The sequence below is a fragment of the Rhinolophus sinicus genome, linkage group LG13 (genome assembly GCF_036562045.2).
Source record: "Rhinolophus sinicus isolate RSC01 linkage group LG13, ASM3656204v1, whole genome shotgun sequence".
NCBI lineage: Eukaryota > Metazoa > Chordata > Mammalia > Chiroptera > Rhinolophidae > Rhinolophus > Rhinolophus sinicus.
Window position 1 is genome coordinate 27,874,420 of NC_133762.1, and position 19,265 is coordinate 27,893,684.

The 19,265-nt window shown below is 49.5% G+C and overlaps 1 protein-coding gene across 3 annotated transcripts; it reads right to left on the reverse strand.

Moving 5' to 3' along the window:
- Window positions 1–2,079: 2,079 nt before the first annotated feature.
- On the reverse strand, window positions 2,080–15,800 carry SLC2A10 (solute carrier family 2 member 10). Of its 3 annotated transcripts, none has more exons than XM_074317496.1 (5): window positions 15,680–15,800; window positions 9,984–11,264; window positions 9,150–9,272; window positions 6,794–6,929; window positions 2,080–4,689 (listed from the first exon to the last, which is right to left on the reverse strand). In XM_074317496.1, the coding sequence occupies exons 1-5, from the start codon at window positions 15,681–15,683 to the stop codon at window positions 4,617–4,619; spliced, it is 1,617 nt and encodes a 538-aa protein (XP_074173597.1). In that variant the 5' UTR covers window positions 15,684–15,800; the 3' UTR covers window positions 2,080–4,616. The 3 variants fall into 3 exon arrangements, with proteins under 3 accessions (XP_074173597.1, XP_074173596.1, XP_074173598.1); XM_074317495.1 differs by lacking the exon at window positions 15,680–15,800 and adding an exon at window positions 13,200–15,665; XM_074317497.1 differs by lacking the exons at window positions 6,794–6,929; window positions 15,680–15,800 and adding an exon at window positions 13,200–15,668.
- Window positions 15,801–19,265: the final 3,465 nt, after the last annotated feature.

The following is a 19,265-nucleotide window of genomic DNA, read 5'->3' on the forward strand; positions in this document are numbered from 1 at the left end:
GTTCTGAAAATTGTGTGCCTTATATCAAAGTTCCATCCTCCTCCTATACCACAGATGAAACAATATTTGCACTGGAAAGAAAAATGAACAAACGTGGAAACTGAGTCTGGCCCTGGGGGCAGCCCTTGGGTTGGGGAGCCCTGCCCACTTCTAGGAGGAAAGTTTCGGAGGATTCCCCACTCCCTATGGATGCACTGCTCTTTACAGCTTGGAAAATGATTTCCCATCTGGTATTTCAATGAATTGTCCTCAAACCTTTGAGGTAGGAACTTCTTCCACCCCCATTTTACAGATGAAGAAACTGAGGCCCATAGAGGCAAAACTAGCAAGTAGCCAAGGCATAACTCAAACCTAGTGTCCTGACTGCACATGTTGTGCCCTTTCTGGGTCCTCCCTCTTGGCCAGGTCACCTCCTCTCTGTGTACCCCATCTGCATCCCACCCCACCCTCCTGCAGCTCCATTCAGGTCATCTTTGTGCCAGAGAACCCCACGATCCTCCATCAAATCACAACCAAGACAGTAAAACCTATGGTGAAATCAGGGCAGGGTCACCCCCCACAGATCACCTACCTGTGCAACAGGTTAAAAGGTAAATTACTTTAAAGAAAAGCATTCAGTAAGTAGTCCGTGTCACACAATTTAGCAAAAAAACAGGAAGGTGGTAAGTGCTGGGCACACCTGTGAATGGGCTATGCATAGACTAGGGTTTGAGGGATCTTCCCCCAAGTCGTTCTGGGGTCTTCTGGGTGAAGGAGAAGAATTTCCCAGCACATGCTCTGCAGATCAAGGAACAGACCATGTCTCTTTTCTGGTTGGGGCTAATGACCTCGGAGCCCTAGTAGGTATCCCAAACTAAAGTATGTTTTTGATGCGCACTCCCCCCCCCCCCGCCCCCAAACTGCCACCTGGTTCTTGCCTTCATTATCTTCCTGACTCAGGGCCAGGTAACCCTGGAGGCTGCTGGGACAGTTACTCAACCATTCTGAGCACCTACTATGAGCCCAGTCCTAGTGAGTGACAGGTAGCATCTCGAAATAGTGAGTAGTATCGTTCCCAGGGTGCAGAAGAGCAATCCATCACCCAAGTCCCACACCTAACTGTGCCAGTACAATATGTTTGAGATATGACCCATTTTCCCTCCACGTCTCTTTCCTCCACGTTCAGTAACACCCCTCCCACCTATGCAATTCAAGCTGCCTGGCTCCTCAGTTTGCTTGGCGCTGATTTGCAGAAGCCACGACTCCTACTCCCTCCCACTCTGTAAAGAGATTAATCTGGAGCCTAAAACACCAGAGGACAGGAATGTTTCAAAGGGAAAGACATCAAGAACTGAGGCACAGGCTAAAGGTCATGATTTAGCCGCTGGTGTGTTTTGTTTTGATCTTAAAGGCTATTTTTTCAATTAAGAATCAATTCCTACCATTTAAAAATCAGGAAAATGTGCACCAAAGTCTGAATTTCTGGATTTTCTTGAAAATTCAGTTGGTTAGTCCGTGTTGTCTCACATTCTGAAATGGCAGCCACCAACTGGAATTGAGCGTCGGCCTTCTTTTAGAGAGGGCCTGTGGTCAGCCCTTTCCACAGACCTCACTACCCACTGTCTTAATCCAACGGGCTCACTTTTATAGTCGCTGCCTTATCTGTGCCTTATGACCCTGATCAAAAGAGGGGGGAATCTACCCTGAGACTAGACAAGCGTTCTCCTAGGAATTGAGAGAGGTTTGAAGAACTAAATCAATTTAGTTCTTAAAAATTATTTTATTTAATGAGGTGAATGGCAGCATGCCAAAATATTACACAAATGTCAGGATTATTATATAATTGAATATATATTTAGCTCTACCTATTAAAATTTTATTAAAACATTTGTTGACATCTCTTGGGGTCCCGAGAGAAAGAACTGGATCCGAAGGGGCCACAAAGACAGATTTCAGCACTGATGTGATGATAAGTGTTTAACAACTGCTCTCCAGGAAAAAAACTGTGTGTGTGTGTGTGTGTGTGTGTGTGTGTAAATGTTACTGCGATGAAGTGTGTGTTTGTTGCACAAAATTTACAAATTTACAAACAATAAACACTTTATTGAAGATACTCTTTACTACAAATTCCATGTAGCCAATGAATTCTCACAGAATGGGTTGGGTGTTTTTTTTGCCTAAATCTTGTATGCAAAACCAACTATTATCGCAATTGAGTCATGATAGGATGAAATTAGACTATGAATAAATTTTTGATAACAATACGACTCAGCAAGAAGTCACTCACACGGGTAGTTCTGACATGAATGCTGGCTGAAATTTCTGTTTATGTTAATGAGTCAAAGGAAAGTAAAACAGTGGAGATGTATGTCAGACCTCCGTCATCAATGACATAAGCAGCTTGCTTGCTAAACTTGATAACAGTGTTCAAAACAACAGGCTCTCAATTTTTTTGTGCCACTTACAATATATCAGCCATAGATACGACAGACATACTTTTAAGTTTAATTTGCATTATTAACATTTTATCCATCATGTTCTTTAGACTGGAAAATCAACAAGACAATAAATCAAGCCCTGATTTGTAACGTTCCCCAATCTCTGTGATGCAAATATACTCCCAAAGGCCACTTTCTAGCGACTGACCTGACATCCTTGAACATCCAATGGGGAGGAAAGGCTCACCTCTCCCGTGTCCCTCAAAAGATACAACAGATGTAAATAACCTCAAGAGCACAGATCATTGTAAAATGTGGCAAAATAAGCAAGTGATAACATTTTAGTATTTATCTTTGTTTTTAATATATTTAATTATAAGTTTAAGTCCCTTAATTTTTTTTAGAGTCTATGTTTAACAACCAGCTTGCAACAATCCTGAAAATTTAACCATCAGCTCTCACAAGCCAGTACAAGCCGGCTCCAGCACACACTGGATATAAGGGACGCACAGATGTTCCCCTCCTTACGATAGTTCAACTTATGATGTTTTGACTTTACGATGGTGTGAAAGCAATACGCATTCAGTCAGTAGAAATGTACTTTGAATTTTGATCTTTTCCGGGGCTGGTGATATGCAGCACGGTACTCTCGTGATGCTGAGCCGCAGCTCCCCATCAGCCACTCATCCCAAGGGTAAAACCAATACTGTACAGTATATTCGTATTTTGGACAATTGTGCCCAACTGTAGGCTACTTACTGAAGGTGTTCTGAGCACGTTTCAGGTAGCCTAGGCTAAGTTGTGATGTTCACTTGGTGAGATGTATTAAATGCAGTTTTGACTTTACGATGGGTTTATTGGGACGTAACCCCATCATAAGTCTAGGAGCATCTGTATCTCCAAATGCAAGGAGAGGAGAAGTTGAGGGACCACAGTCCTTTGGGGGCTGCGTCAACACCCAGGTGCACAGACACGGGTGACAAAGCCTTGTCTGATGCCAGCACCCTGGACCCGCTCGAGCCCTTCACTCTCAGCATCCAGGAACTCCTTCTTGCCAGTCCTTTCCTTTAGTGACCTCTGGCCTGAGCTTACCTGCTCAGTCTCCATCTGTCTCAGCTGTTGGGGGGTGGTCCTTTACAATGTCCCCAAGGGAGGGGACTGGGTACTGAGGGTGAACATAACCTCCCCATGCCCCGACTAGCTGAGTGGGACCAGCTGCAGACCCTCCTGAAGAGAGACAGAGTTAACTATACCCCCAGGGACATAATCACCCCCATTCTGCAGATGCAGAAACTGAGGCTTGAGAGAGTTGTTTCTTACTCAAGGTCAACTCCTGCCAAGAGACAAAGGCAGCACTGACAGCCAGGTGTGTCAGCCTCCAAACCCAGCTCCTGGCGCTCGCTACATGCACCGGGATGGCTCTTGGATTGTAGTGTACACAGTTCTAGACTTCCATTCACCTTTCCCCTAATAAAACTTACATCTCTCTGACAGATGACTAATGACTTGAGAGCAGGGCTCGTGCTGAACATTTATTGTATTACCAGCATTTAGAATCCCAACTCACTGGTGTCAGAAGGGATTCTAAGAACAAGGTGGTGCAGGTCCCCCACGCACATATGAGGGAAACTGAGGCCCACAGTCATACAGCCATGACACCAGCAGAATCAAGATTAGAACTCAAGCCTCCTGTCAACCAGGCTGAGTTGCTGGTGCATGATAAATGTTCTGGGTAAGAGCACGAAACCTGAGAGCCGAAAAGCAGGCTTCCCCCTTGCTGAAAAGTCCCAGCCAGATGGACAAAGAGAGCAGAGAATATGGTATCTTCAGCTGGATTTATGGATGATACCAGGAGAGACTTCCTGCCAGGATTGGTACCCCACAGATTCTTTGAGAAAGTCTAGGGAGCAGTGGAAACTCCACATGAGATTCTCTAAGAACTGCAGAGATGTGCAGTCAATGGGGAAACTGAGGCAAGAAGGCAGATCCTTAGGAATCCTCTGAGCCTGAGACTCCAAATGAAGATGTTTAGGTTCTCAGACTTTCATCCCTTTCACCCCAGCACAAAAGACCTCCTCCGGGGCAGAGGCAAGTCTCAAAGGACCACCTGGAACTTGTGCTCTGGGGCCCAGGCAAGCAGGATGCTAGAGACCGTCTGCTAACGCCATGGTTCCAGAATCTTCCAGGCAGATGGACTCCTCAGGAGGACTCCTTGATGCGGCTGTACTGGACGCCAGAAGTGCTCTGCCTGTGGCCAAAGCCCAGGGTGAACCTGTCAAGCAGAGAGTGAGTGGAGTCAGAGGGTAGCAAGGCCTGGGGGCCTTCCCTGGGGAGAAAGGGAGTGAGGGGCCCAGCCCTTGAGACCCGCAACCCACCTGTCTCCCACTCCTACCTGACCTTTCCTGCTTCCTGCCTTCATATGCATTTCCATCTTCTAAATTACCCAAACGCTCATCTTGGTCAACCTGTGTCTGCCCTCACCTCCACGTGACCCTGAGGAGCCAGGTCCAGCCCGACACTCCCCTTGGCTGCAATCACATCCTGTCTTATTCCAAAGCTGGCTCCCACCGGCCTCTCTGCCTACTTTGTTCTTTGTCCAGAGGAGGGGTCTGGAATCTTCTCCCAAAAAAAGCCAGTCTAGCAGAGACCCAGGTGGCTCCTAGTATCTGTCCCCATTTTATGTGTAGTACTAGCACTCTTGATTTTCAGCTGAGCACATGGCAACCCAGATTACATGCCAGGTTTCTCAGCCGCCCCTGCATGGATGTGTAGCCAAGTCCTGGCCAAAAGGATGTGGGTGGAGGTGACTTGTATGTCTTAGGCTGTGTCCTTCTCTTTCCCTTTCCCCTGCAGAAATGTGGTAGTTCACTGTCATAGGACACACGGAAAAGGTAATATTGAAGAGATGGCAGAGCAACGAGACAGAGCCTGGGACCCTGGATGACCTCTCAGGACATGGCTGCTGCCCCAGTCCTGGACGCTGACATTTGGACTATTCCAGGCAGCCAAATCTATCCCCTAACTAATACAACTGGGTCACTGAGGGGCCTGCAGAAGGCATCACCCAGCAAACTGGGAATGTTTAGCTGGCAGAGGACACTCTGGGGTAGGGTGAACCAGGTAAGAGGATTTTACACTGCACTAGTACTGCATCCCCTCAAGAGCCAGGTTGGGGTAAGCCTTGGCAGGCAGCTGCAGGGAAGCAATTGCCAATTCCGTATTAGAATGGTTTATTTTTTCAATCTTTTAGGGCCTCGCAGGAATAGAATGGGCTGTCAGTGGCTGGTGACTTCCTTTTGCTACAAGAAATAACCAGGGGCATTTGCCAAGGACGCTTATGATTGTGGTGCTTTGTGGTGCTTTGGGGTCCTTTCTGATGTCCTCACTCTTCTCTTATTTGAACAGCCCAAGGTCCCATGGTGCTAAGATTCTGAACGCCTCTCTATGACCTAAAGACCTTATATGATCTAGCGCCTACCCTCTTGGCTGATCTGACCTTTCACCCTTCCTTCCTCACTCACTTTGTTCCAGCCACACTGGCTTCCTTACTGTTCTTTGCATATTCCAGACACACTCCCGACCTCAGGGCCTTTGCACTTGCTGTTCCCTCTACCTGGAACGCTCCTCCCCCTCATCGCTCCATGGCTGCCTCCTTCTTACTAACTTAAATTGCACATCCTCAGAGAGGCAGTCCCTCTCTGACCACCCACTCTAATTTAGCCACAATCCCCTGCCCTTCTGTTCTCCTTTCCACCAACCAGGCTCTCTCAACGTATTTTGCTGTTTTATTTTCTTCCAGCTGCACATCATTAACTGAAATGCTCTTGTTGATGCATATGTTGGCTTGCTTATTTTCTGTGCCCCGCCCCAACTAGAATGGAAGCTCCATGAGGACAAGGGCCTTTTCCATCTTATTCTCAGCCATGTGTCCTACAGCCCAGAATACTGCCTGGCACGTAGTAGGGACTTCAATACCCACTGAATGAGTAGGTTAAGCCCACAGTTCTTTGTGTGCAATTTTAAAAGGCCACAGTTATAATGTTTTGTTTCTCCGAGCTTCCATGATTCTAAGTTTTAGGATTCTACAATTCTGGTGTTAGGATTCTACAATTCTAACTTCTCATGAGTCCACCATTACGATTTAAAATTTCCTGTGAGTGGGGCTTAAAGTCAAACGAAACTCTGCTGTGGGAAGACACAAAACAACTCGAGGAAAACAAGCTCCAATATGAAGACAGGATCAAATGCACAGCGTCCAGGCAGTAAGAGCGACAGGAAGAGAAGAAAAACGCTGTTTTGCAAGGGGAGGCTAAGCTCCTGCAGCCAAGTGCTCAGGGTTAGGTGGGACTCTTCCAGACACGCCCTGTCCCGCTTACCGTCTCCTCTGGAATTGCTGGTCTATCTCTGCCAACGACTGGCCCTTGGTCTCAGGGACAAATAAATAGATGAAGCCCAGGCCGAGGACAGCGGTCAGCCCATACAGCAGGAAGGTCCAGGCCAAGCCGATGGTGCCTGGGAATGGGAGGGTGGGAGTGTGGGCCAGGGCACAGCCACCTGGCTGCTTCCAGGGGGAGCATCAAAAAGTCAGTTCACCCAAAGCAGAATCTCCCGATGGTCGATTTGCAGAACGACCAACAACTGTCAGATAAGCAAGAACCTTAAAGAAGGACTAGGACTCATTGTCCCAGAGGCAGGCAAAGAGCTAGGGCTCAGATCCACAAGCGCTGACAAGGGCAGCTTGTCTTTATGGAAAAGCCCATTTACCCTCATCTAAAATGCTAACCAGTGTTGTGCGCGCAGAATCTGAAAATGTGAACAGAGAGGAAGTAACATTCACCTTGGCAGCAAAACAACTGCAGGATGCAGCCTTGGCAAAGCCCAGCCAGCTCCGAAAAAAAAACACAAAAAATACAAAACAAAAAAAATCCTCAGGTATTCCATGAACTGGTTTTTCAGTGACATAAGGATTCAGGGAACTGAGTTTCAGCCAACTTGGCCTGTGTCAGACTAGTTTGAGAGAGAAGACAAAAACCTCAGCCCCTCCCTCTTGCTGGAGACTCAGGTGGGGGTCAGGGTCTCAGGGCCAGTGACCAGGATCCCTAGGGATGACCTTGACTCCTTTGAAGTCAGTCAGCCAGAGAGAAAGAAAGAAGGCTGTGAAGGAAGAGACCAGAGGAAAAGCGCAAATGAGGTTTCAGATGTCATTCTCACCTCTAAATAGCCATGGCCACACCTCCTCCGAGCAGCCTCCCTTGACCAGCCTGACCTCACTTAATCCTTATACCAGCCAGGAGCGAGCTGGCCTGGGAGTCAGGAGGGTTGGGTTCTAGCCTGCTCATTACCTGACTGGACTCAGGAAGGACATATTTCCCCACCTATGAAACGAGGATGAGAAGGACAGAATACAATTCTAATAAACCCCGTCTATCCTTCCTTCGACTCTCACCCACTTGTTCAATCCACATAAAGAGAATGCTTGAATACTGAGGCAGCAGGGAGAAGCCTGGATTTCCCTAAAACTGGGGGTGGCAGACAGGTATGGTGGGAAGATTCTTCTACCAGTGTTTCCCCCCAGGGGTGGCTGCGCCTTTGAGGTAGAAACGCCTGGCTGCAGGAAGTAGGAAAAGAACTGAACCCTAAGAACTGTGCCTCGGGGCCCACAGTGAAGGAGCCCCACTCACCGTGGCCCAGATGACCAAGGTCTACCAGTCACCTTGGGCCATGTGCATCTCAGCATCTCAGAGACCCTTCCCCAGTGTTCTGGGCCTATATACTCCCCACCCCACCCCAGCCCGGCTCAGACTGAGTTTGAATGCTACGTAGAGGAGGTGATGTCATCTAAACTAGATCTGGGAAACCCTTCCTGTTGGCAGGTGGGCATGAGCCGGTTTGAGCTGGCTTAGAACAAAAAGAAGAAGTTGCAGCTCCTGCACCACTGGTCTCAGACAGGTTTCCACCCGTGCTGGTGTGGGCCATCTCCTGTTCTGCACCCTGGAGAATTATACAGCGTGTTTGGGGGCTCTGGATGTGGTCGGACACTGCCATGGAACTTCTGCATAGTTTTATTTGAAGAGTAGTTCTGCAGCTACAAAAACTCTCCTGCTTTATTCCCAGCAACAGAGAAGAGACTGGATTTGGGGGTGGGGGCGCACAGCCCCATAGTCAGATCTCTTGTCTGGAGTTTGTTCCCCTCCCCCCACCACACCAATCAGGACGAGGAAAAGTGAATACTTCAGTTCGTCTCCTTCGGCCTCTACCCCCAGTCGTCCATTAAGCCAACCCACTCACTGACACCCTGGAAGGAGGTAGAAGCCTCACAGATCACATCTGCTGAGCCAATGAGCAGCAGTCTCAGGACTTGGGTAGAAGCCACTGCGAAAGAAAGCTCTCCTTGCACTGGGGTGCCAGACTGAAGAGACCTGCTGGTGGCCATCTTTGCCACCACGAGGCGTCTGTCTGAGAAGGAAGCCCACAGTGGGGGAGGCAGAGTGGAGAGAGACGAAAGAGGGCTGACGATTTTGTTGAAGGCTCTGGATCAGCCTTGCGTGAGTCCAACCACCCTCCTCTTTTCAGGGATTGAAGACAAAGTAGTCCCTTTTGTTCATCAACTGGTTTGCATTGGGTTTTCTGTCACTTATACTCCAACAGATAAGGAAGCCCTGGCCCTGTCAGGAGGAAATTGTCCCTGGATCTAGAAGGAACTGGACCAAGATATTAGGGCAGCGGACTCACCGATGAGGTCGAGGAAGGAGAGGCTGATGAGGAGATTGGCGGCCCAGTTGAAGCTGTTGCAGAAGGCGAAGGCCCTCCCTCGGATCTCCACGGGGTAGATCTCGCTGAGAACAAGCCAGGTCACTAGGACAGGAGGACAGGGAGGGCTCCTAGGCTGCAGCCAGGACCCGGGGCCTGGCACCCACGGGCCAGCGGGCAGCCTCCCATCGGTGTGGTTCAAACCATGTCAGGCTCCTGACATCAAATCTCCCCAGACGCTTCCCCAACATGGCTGTGAGAAGCCCTTTCGAGGGATCAACAGTCTCAGTTTCCCCCCGGGGACAAGGGGTTCCGAGGACATGAGACTTTCAGTCCTGGGCAAACCAGGATGGTTGTCACCCCATTCCTTAAATTCAAGTACCATGTTTCCCTGAAAATAAGACCTAACAGGAAAATAAGCCCTAGCATGATTTTTTTTCAGGATGACATTCCCTGAACATAAGCCATAATGCGTCTTTTGGAGCAAAAATTAATATAAGACCCAGTCTTATTTTTGGGGAAACACGGTGAAGCCTTTTGAGTGAGCTTTCCAGGAGCTAATTTGGCTTTTATGAGGCCTGAAGTTTAAATGATTTGGGGGCCTTTTTAAGAAAAAAATAATTACAAAGCATAAAATTGGGCCCCTGCCCTGGGAAGAAGGGCCTGCAAATAAGGAAGAGCCTGAAGTTTCAGCTTCACTGGCTTCACGGTGTAGCCACCGCTAGACTCCCTCCGACACCCTGACGGATACGGTCCACAAGCTTCCTGCTAGGAGAGGTAGAAGACTCAGAGTTACTGCAAGAAACTCTCACCTACCTGGTCCAAATCCAAAGGAGAAGGCACTCACAAAGACCATCATACAGACCAATGCTGTCCAGTGTAGCAGGGCATGGTCTGGGGCAGAAGGGGGTGCAGAGGAGGCCGTGCTCCGGGCTGGCAGGGGAGGGGCTGTGGGATCCCCAGCTCCGGGACGAGGCTTGGTTTTCTTAGATGTTGACAAGACCGGCTCCCCTTGGTTCTCGCTAGTTGTTGACAATGGAGGTGGAGATAAGCCGACTGGCAGGCCAGAGTCTCCAGGGAAGCCAGACAGCTTGGTGGCATTGGGCATAGCCAGGCAACTTGGGCCTGAGTCCATGGGCACAGCAAAGCTGACAAGGCCTATACCACTGACCGACAGGGCCATGAGGGCACAGCCAGCGAGTAACAGGGCCCTACGGCCGGCTCGGTCCACTAGCCCCATGGCAGTCAGGGTAGCGGCCACCTTCACTGCGCCAAGCCCCACGGAGGCCAGCATAGCTGAGGCTCCGCCCCGGAAGCCGACCGAGTGGAAGATGGTGGACGCATAGCACAGCACATTGGGCTGCCCTGTTAGCTGCTGGAAAAGCACCAGCCCCAACCCCACTGTGGTCCGGCCTCGCATGTTATCCCGTGCCCTGAAGAGGTCCAGAAAGGAGTATCTTGGCTTCCCCAGGCCCGACTTGGTGGCCTCCCCACCCTGGAGGGGGATGAGGTCCTTGTTGGCTGCAGTCTCATCGGCACCAGCAGGAAGACCGAGGAGGCTGAGGGATTGCAGCAGAGCAGGTGCAGCGGCCCAGCCCAACATATGCCTCCATCCCCAGGGGGCACTGGCCAGTGCGTAGTTGAGTGCGTAGGAGAGCAGGATGCCTACGGTGATGCCAGCCTCATAGAGGGACACCAGCACTCCCCGCTGCCGTGGCCCCACCAGCTCAGACACGTAGATACAGCAGGCCATGGATGAGAGGGAGATGGCGAAGCCAGCCGCTGTGCGGCCCAGGACCAGCCAGGCCAGGGAACCGGCCAGGCCCAGGCTCAGGCTGCCCGCCAACAGCACCACATTGCTCCCAAGGATGGCTTGTTTCCTGCCACAACGGTCAATGAGGAAGCCCCCTACAAGGGAGGCGAGGAGAGCCCCCAGGAGCAGGCTGCCCACCAGGAACTCCTGCTCCAAGCAGCTTAGCTCAAAGTCAAGCTGCAGTGGTAGCAGGGCACCTGAAATGACTGCCAGTTCATAACCAAAGGTCAAGCCACCCAGCAAAGACACAGAGGCACACAGGGGCAGGCGGGGTGGGGAATGGCCTGGAAAACAAAAGTGAGAGTAGTCGAGTTCAGAATGGTTCCTTGCCAGGGCACCTGTCCATCCAATCTCTTCTCCGTCTGTCAACCCTTCCATCTACCCACCCAGCTACTGCATCCATCCACCTATTCATTTGTCCATCCATCCATCCATCCATCCATCCATCCATCCATCCATCCATCCATCCATCCATCCATCCAACCACTTCATCCATCCATCCATCCATCCATCCATCCATCCAATCATTCAAAAACGTATTTATATGACATCTACAATACACCAGGCAGTATTCTGAGGGCTGGCGATTCAGTGGTGTTGTCAGGGACCTGACATCCTAGTAGAAAAAGGCAGATGAGAAACAAACAAATATATAACTTCAGGTGGTGATGGGTATCATTTTAAAAAAAAAGCAGGGAAATGGGATTGAAAGTGATGGAGGAGTTCTGTTTTAAATCGGGTGGTTAGTTAGCTAAGGCCTCTCTGAAGAGGGGAAATTTGAGCAGAGATCTGAATGAAATGAGGGTCAAAGCCATGTAAAATCTGGGAGAAGAACATTCTAGACAGGAGGCATAGCAAGAACAAAAGCCCCGAAGCAAGTATGTTTGAACAATAACTATTAATATGAATAGCTACTTATTTGGCACTTACTAAGTGCCAGGTCCTGTTTTAAGAGCTTTCCATGTATTTGCTCATTTAATTCTGACACCAGCCCTGTAACATATGACATATTACTATTAGCATCATCCTCCAAAGTGCAGACCAGTTAAGAAACTTTCTCATGGTCACACAGCAATAAGTGGGAGAGCTGATGTAGCTACAGAGTGCAGGCTTTTCATCACTGTGCTAATCACTCTGGCTACCCAGGCCAGAGCGGCTGGAGCCCAGGAGTGACAGCGAGAGGAGAGGATGAGGTAGGAGAAGCAGACAGGGCCAGATCATGGGGAGCTTGGCAGGTCAGGAGGATAATGACGAATTTCATTGTCAGTGGGTGGAAGCCTTGGAAGGCTTGAGCCGGGGAGAGAGGTGATCTACGGCAGTCACCAGTATATGTGGATACGGGGCGTTTAAAATGTGGCAAATGTGACTGAGGAACTGCGTTTTAAATTGTATTTAATTTTCATTAATTTGAATGTAAAACTAGCCACAAGTGGCTAACGGCTACTGTATCAGCAGTGCAGTTTATACAGGTTACTCTTAATTTTTAATTCACGTACTTAAGTATTTCTGAGTAATATTTCTGAGTAATATTTCTGGATTTCTAGAGTAATCCAGCAATATCTATCTCACCCCATGCCAAGCATGACGCTGACATCCAGGACCTTCGGCTGGCCCGTCAAACCACCAGGACCTGACAACAGCACTGCTTTGAACGCTTTAAGGACAGTAACGCATTTAATTCTCACCACAACTTCATAAGGTGGGCTTTTGTATGATTTATGAGTGAATGCGCTGATAATCAGAGCGGTGAAGTGACTTACCTCAAGTCAAAAGTAGTCAGTAGCTGTGCCTAGATTCACAGCCAGGTGGTCTGGCTCCACAATCCAGACTCTTAACCACTCCATTAGAAAACCTTGGCATAACATGAGTTCTCTCTTATTTCTGCCTCTCCCCATCTCTGTTAGGCAATTTTTGTGCAGGAGGAAGAGTTTTATGGGTGGAGAAATGCCCCCCTTTCTGCTCACCCTTCTCCCCATCATCCCCGCCCCTCAGAGAAACAACACCCCCCCCCCACACACACACACACACACACCATTCCCAGGCTGGCCTTGTCCTACCTGTTCATGACCATCAATAAACACCCTGGGGAGATTATGCTGCCTGGGTTCTGCCCCATCTTCACCTCCCTTTGCTCCACTTCCCTCAGTTCCTAGACTTTACTGCCAGAAAGGAAGGTTCTTTCAGGCCATGTGAGGCAATCAAGTGAAATGGTTGTTTACCTGCCTGGAGCTGTTGGAGGCCATCTTCCCCAAGAGGGATTCCTGACAGCACTGCCTGAGTCCCCAGGTCCATCTGTGCCTGAACTTTTCAGAGACGAATAAATTAACGCCCCCCCGCCCCTTTTTTTTTGGTTAAGCTAGTTTGAGGGCGGCCCTCACTAATTCCTCAACTTTCCAAGCCACATTTTTCACTTCCAACCAACTGTGCATTCTCCCTTCATTTGCTCACCCCATATCATGAGCTGGTTGATGTGGCCTCCTTGTTAAACTGGACAGGACAGGACAGGACGGAGACTTACTGTCTCTGTGTCTCCTGGGACCCAGATCTGCCCTGACACCCAACGGGGGGCTCAGTGAGGTTTTTCTTCAATGACTGAGTCTGGGACCAGGGAAGTATCACCAGGTGGCATTCCAAGGGCTGTGACAGGGGCATCTGAACCTAATCTAATGCTATGCAGCAGCCAGAGGCATCCTGTGAAAGCCTCAGTCAGACCACGTCGTTCTGCTCAGAGCCCTCCAAGGCTCCCTCTTCCCTCGGAAACAGCCAAAGTCCTTACAGTGACCTTCAAGGCCCTGTGGCTCTCCTCTCACTCGGCTCCTCACTCCAAGCACATCTCAGGTCAAGGCTTTTCACCAGCTGTCACCTCTGCTGGGGAAGCCTCCTCTTCCATGCCTTCCCTCCCTCCCTTAGGTCTTTGCTCAAACATCACCTTCCCTGACCCTCTACTTAAAATTGCAACCTCCCCATAGCATCCAGCCCTTCCCTGCTTATTTTCTCCATGGTACTTCTCGTCACCTGCAATAACCACATATTTGACATATTTATTGGTCTCCCCACCAGAATGTCAGCCCCAAAGGAATTGTTTGTTTGTTCAGCTGACTCCCTGATGCTGAGGAGAGTTCCTGGCACATAGTAGGCACTCAATAAGTACTTGTTGAATAAATGGGTGATCAGATGAATGAATGAACAAACTCTGAGGACGTAGAGAATCCAGGCAGAAAGGATCTTGGCTCTTGAGCACGTGGCAAGGTCCAGGGTCTGGAAGTGGCCATGAATAGGAATGGGAGCAAATCCTAGCCCCCAAATTAGACCCTGGAGCCAGAGCTGGAGTTGGTCACTAGTCGTGCCATCATCCTATGCCTGAGAGGCGGGGTGGTCCAGTGGTTAGAGATGCATCCTGGAGCCAGAGTGCTGGGATTCTATCCTAGCTTCTCCTAGCTTCTCACGCAGCTGTGTGACTTTGGGCAACTCACTTAACCATTCTGAGCCTCCCCATCTATAAATGGGGATGATAGTAATACCCGCCTCATATGCCTGCCTACCTTATAGCCACTGTTAGCTATTATGATTCTCCACAGAACAACCCAGTGAGTTTTTTAAAGGCAATTCAGCTTGTGCCCCACCCCAGCGTAAAATCTTTTTGTCATTTGAAATCAAATCCAAACTTCTCACTATGGCCTACAAAGTCCTGCAGAATCTAGCTCCTGCCTACCTCTCTGACCTCCCTTCCACTGCTCCCCCCTTGCCCACTGTGCTCACCCATACTGGCCTAGACCACACCAGCTCTCTCCTGCCTCAGGGCCTTTGCACTTGCTGTTCCTGCAACCTGGAAGCTCTTCTCCCAGATCTTAGCAAGCCCACTTCTTTTAAGTGACATCAGCCCCGATGCCTGCTATTCTGGGAGGCCCTCCTTGCCTACTGACCTAAAGAACCTGCCCCCCTCATCACTGTCACACCACCTCATTGTATGTGTTCCACCGCACCTTATCACTCTTTGAGATTATTTAATTCATTTACTTGTTTATCCAACTTCTCACCTAGACTGTCAGCTCCATGAGAGAAAAGACTATGTCTATTTTGTTCACACTGAGTCCCCAACCTGTAAACCAATGCCTGCCACACAGTAGGTGTATGAATGATAAAGTAACCCTTTGAGGCTTCAGAATCCAGAGAGAAACATAGAAACTTTGGCCCCTCTGTAGCAACAAAGAAATTCCCTACTCCCCCTACGATTCTGGGTTCTAATCCCCTCTGTCTCCCCTCTGTTGACCCATCTCTAGAGCAGAGGTGTTTTATGTTTTGTTCATGGCAGCATCCTGGGACCTGGCGAGCAGAGGTGTTCGGTGAATGTAATGTATTTGCTCCTTGTGAAGCCTCTATTTCTTCATCTGCAGAATAGGAACCATTTCACTTGCCTGAGGTTTGTTGTGAGGCTTAAAGCCGTCAAGAGAGGGCCTGGCCCGGAGTGAGCGCTCAATGTCAAGTAAGGAGCATATTCGGGCCACTTTTTTCTGGGCAGAAAGGAGCGTGGAAGGAAGTGCGCCTAAGTCCCTTCCCAGCCCCCAGCCAAGGCCTGGTTTCCCTGGCTCGCCACCCGGGTAGGCGGTGTCTGGTCCGGGTGTGAAGCAGGGGGCGGAAGGCGCGCGCATTGACGGGATCTCGGGGGCTCCCCAGCGGGTAGCGCCCGATGACAACTTACCCATGGCGAGCAGGACACCAAGGCATACAGCGGGAGCTGGGAGCCTGGGCGCGCATCCCCTGGCTCAGTCCTCGCCTCGGCCGCGGGACAAACTTTCCAGCCCGCCTCTCGCCTCTGTCCCTCCCTCCCGGTCTGCCCGCCCCGCAGCGCTGCTGCCACGTCCCTGGAGGCGGGACAGAGGGGCACCGGGACCGCCCCTGCCTGCCCCCCACCCCACACTCACTGGCCTCCCCAGGGTCCTGCCAATAGTCATCCCCTTTGTGGGGGAGGCCCACATGCCGTCCTCCCCACCGGAAGGAGACTCCCCAAATCACTGCAGTCCACACTAGTGTGGCCTCTCCAGAGTGTACACACGCACACACGCACACACACACACACACACACACACACACACACACACACACACACCCCTACACACACACACATACCTACACTGACCAGGACACACACAGACCTTCTTCAGCTGCTCAGACATTCTCCGTGGAGTCACCCTCCGTTCATCGGACACTTAGGTATGGACACCTCCCATGTGTCAGTGCCAGGCATTTGGGGTGGGCTGAAAGAACAAGGGAGACAGATTTGTTTGTTCTTGTGCAGTTTGCTTTCTACGGAGGGAAGAAGGAAGTTAAATAGCCAGAGAAATACCAGCTAGTGATAAAGGCCAGGCAGAGAGTGAAGCTAGGGTGGCCAGGTAGGCAGGCACAGGTGCTGCTTTAGCTGCAGTCTGGGAAGGCTGCTCCGAGGAGGTGATATAGGATTTGAGACCTCAGGTTCCAGGCAGAAAGAAGAGCAAAGGCGACAGCCCTGTGGTGAAAGAAGCTTGAGGAGTATAAAGAACAACAGAAATGAAACCAGTGTCTGGAACACAGGGGGTAACAGTGAGAGTGGAGGGAGATGGGGTCCGAAGGAGCCGTTGGCAAGAGCCAGATCACTTAAGAGCTTGGGAGGCCAGCGTCAGGAGTGCAGATTTTAGTCCGACTGACATAAGAAATAACTGGGAGTCTAGCAGGTTATATGGAGCAAGGGTGGAAACGGGGGCCTCTTGCAGGTGAGAGATGGAGTGATTTGGACTAAGGCGGTAGTAGAGGAGATGGAGGAAAGCAGGCAGATTGGAGTAGATTCTGTAAGGATTTACAGATTGGAAGAGGAGCCCCTCGGGCAGGGGAAAGAGCTTGAGTTCCCTTTTGACTGTCTGACGTTTAAGGGGCTCATCAGGCACCCATGTGGAAATAGGCGGGCCGGTCGATAGAAGAGTTATGAATTCTGGAAAGGAGACAGGCTGGGGACACCCCCACTCATTCTCACTCTCAGGCAAAAACATACATATAAGCTCAGCATGCTCGTGGTCACAGGTTTATCTCCCTGCGTGCCCATCCACAGACACATTAGTTCACATACGTCACGTACCCTCAACCAGCAGGAATCATGTTCCACAGACACAACCAAGCATATCGGCAAAGAAGACAGCATTGACGAGACCTTCTGAGCCAGGGGACCCTTGTTCAGTTCTGAAAATAATAATAGCTGAGGGAGTTTGAAAACGTGGCTCCAAAATTCTTTGTTCCCTTCCTTGAAATCTAAGTGATCTTGTGACTGCTTCAACCAGTAGGTTGCACAGAGTCATATTGTGTGACTTCTGAGGGTGGGTCACAGGGACACTGGTACCTGGAGCCCCAAGCCTCTAGGAAGTCCGACTCCCCTGAGGCCACCATGCTGTGAGAAAACTCAAAGCATAGAGATAGGCCAGGCACGGATGCTCCAGTGGGCAGAGTTGTGAGTCATCCCAGCCCTGGCTCCAGGATGAGCCTTCGGATTCCAGCTCCCAGGGTCAAATGTTTCCAGCTGAGGCCCCTGACCTTGAGGAGCAGAGACACCCATCCCTACTGTTCCCAGTCTGGATTCCTGAGCCACACATTCACATTCCATGAGCATAATTAAATGGTTGTTTTAAGGTGCAAAGTGTTGGAGTAAATTGTTATGCAACAACAACAACTGGAACAATAGCTTCAACTATTGAGTGATAATTATATAGTTTGATTTAAGCATTTTACAAGTATTAGCTGTTAACCCTCACAACTACCTAATGAGATAGGGACTATTACAATCCATGCCCATTTTATGAATGAGGAAATGGAGGCAAAGGGAGGTGAAGTAACTCTTTTTTTTTAAATTTTTATTGGGGAATATTGGGGAATAGTGTGTTTTTCAAGGACCCATCAGCTCCAAGTCAAGTTGTTGTTTTTCAGTCTAGCTGTGGAGGGCGCAGCTCGCTGGCCCATATGGGAATCGAACTGTCGACCCTGGTGTTATGAGCACTGCGCTCTAACCAACTGAGGCAACCACCCGCCCAAGGTGAAGTAACTTGATTGCGTAATAAACAAATAAATAAGATAAATAGAACTCAAAGACTCTAGTATATAGATGAGCCGGGAGTCAAGCCCATTTGTGGGTAAATTGGGCACTTATCCATCACGTTCTCCTGCCTTTCTGGCCTGGTGAGCAACCCTAGGAGGCCTCTTGGCCATTGCCACCTTCATCTATGAGTGTTTGGTATTGTCACCAGGAGACCTGGTACCGCAAGGCCTGGGCTGTCCCATTCCTGCGAGATAACCATTATATGATGGAAATGAGCATGAAGCCCCTAGATATTCTTTGATCTCTGTAGCTTGCATTAAGTCATGAGGATATTTGCATGCTTGCTGTCAGGTTCTATCTCTCCTAGAGAACAGAGGATCCCTCTTCATTTGTTGTCCCAAATGAGAAAGAAAAAGTTCTAATCAGGTGTTTTGGTACCATCCTCAAAAATGGCTTTCGTTGAGGGTGGGCACCATCTAGTGACTCGTTTCTAACAAATAGAATACAGCAAAAGTGATGATATCATTTTAGAGATTAGGTAACAAAAGATGATAATTTTCATCTTGCTCACCCTTTCCTAATCTCTCACTCATTCACTACAATGAAGCCACCTGCCAGGTTATGAGTTGCCCGATGGAGAGGCCCAGATAGCAAGAAGTGAGGGGGGCCTCCAGGCAATAGCCAGCAAGAACCTAAGGCCCTCAGATCCATAGCCCATGAGGAACAAAACCCTGCCATTAATCAAATAGTCATACAACACAGACAGTCTATGGCAATGCAAAAGAAGAGAGGTTCATAGGAACACCAGAGCTTATAAAAGTTGAATTTTCCCCCTTCTCAGAAGTTAAACAGGGCTTCCCTGAGGAAGTGACATTCCTGAGAATGGAAGGATGTCTAGATGCATCTAGGCAACAAAGGGAAGAAAGAACATGTGGGAAATAGCAGGTGCAAAGGCCCTGTGGCAAGGGGGAGCCTGGCAAGAATGAGAGACTGAAAGAAGGCAATTGTATTTGACGATCTGAGCAAAGGGGGAGTTTGGCAGGAGATGAGTCTGGAAAAGGGGCATAGAGGTCCCGTGCAGGACTTCGTAGGTCTTTATCCTAAGCACAGTGGGGAGCCATTGAAAGGTTTTAAACTAGGTTTCTTATCATAGAAGCCCGAACCAATCTGACCATAGCAAGCCTGGGACTTGTAAATATGTTTGCACAGTGGATTTTCCAAAGGTGGGGTT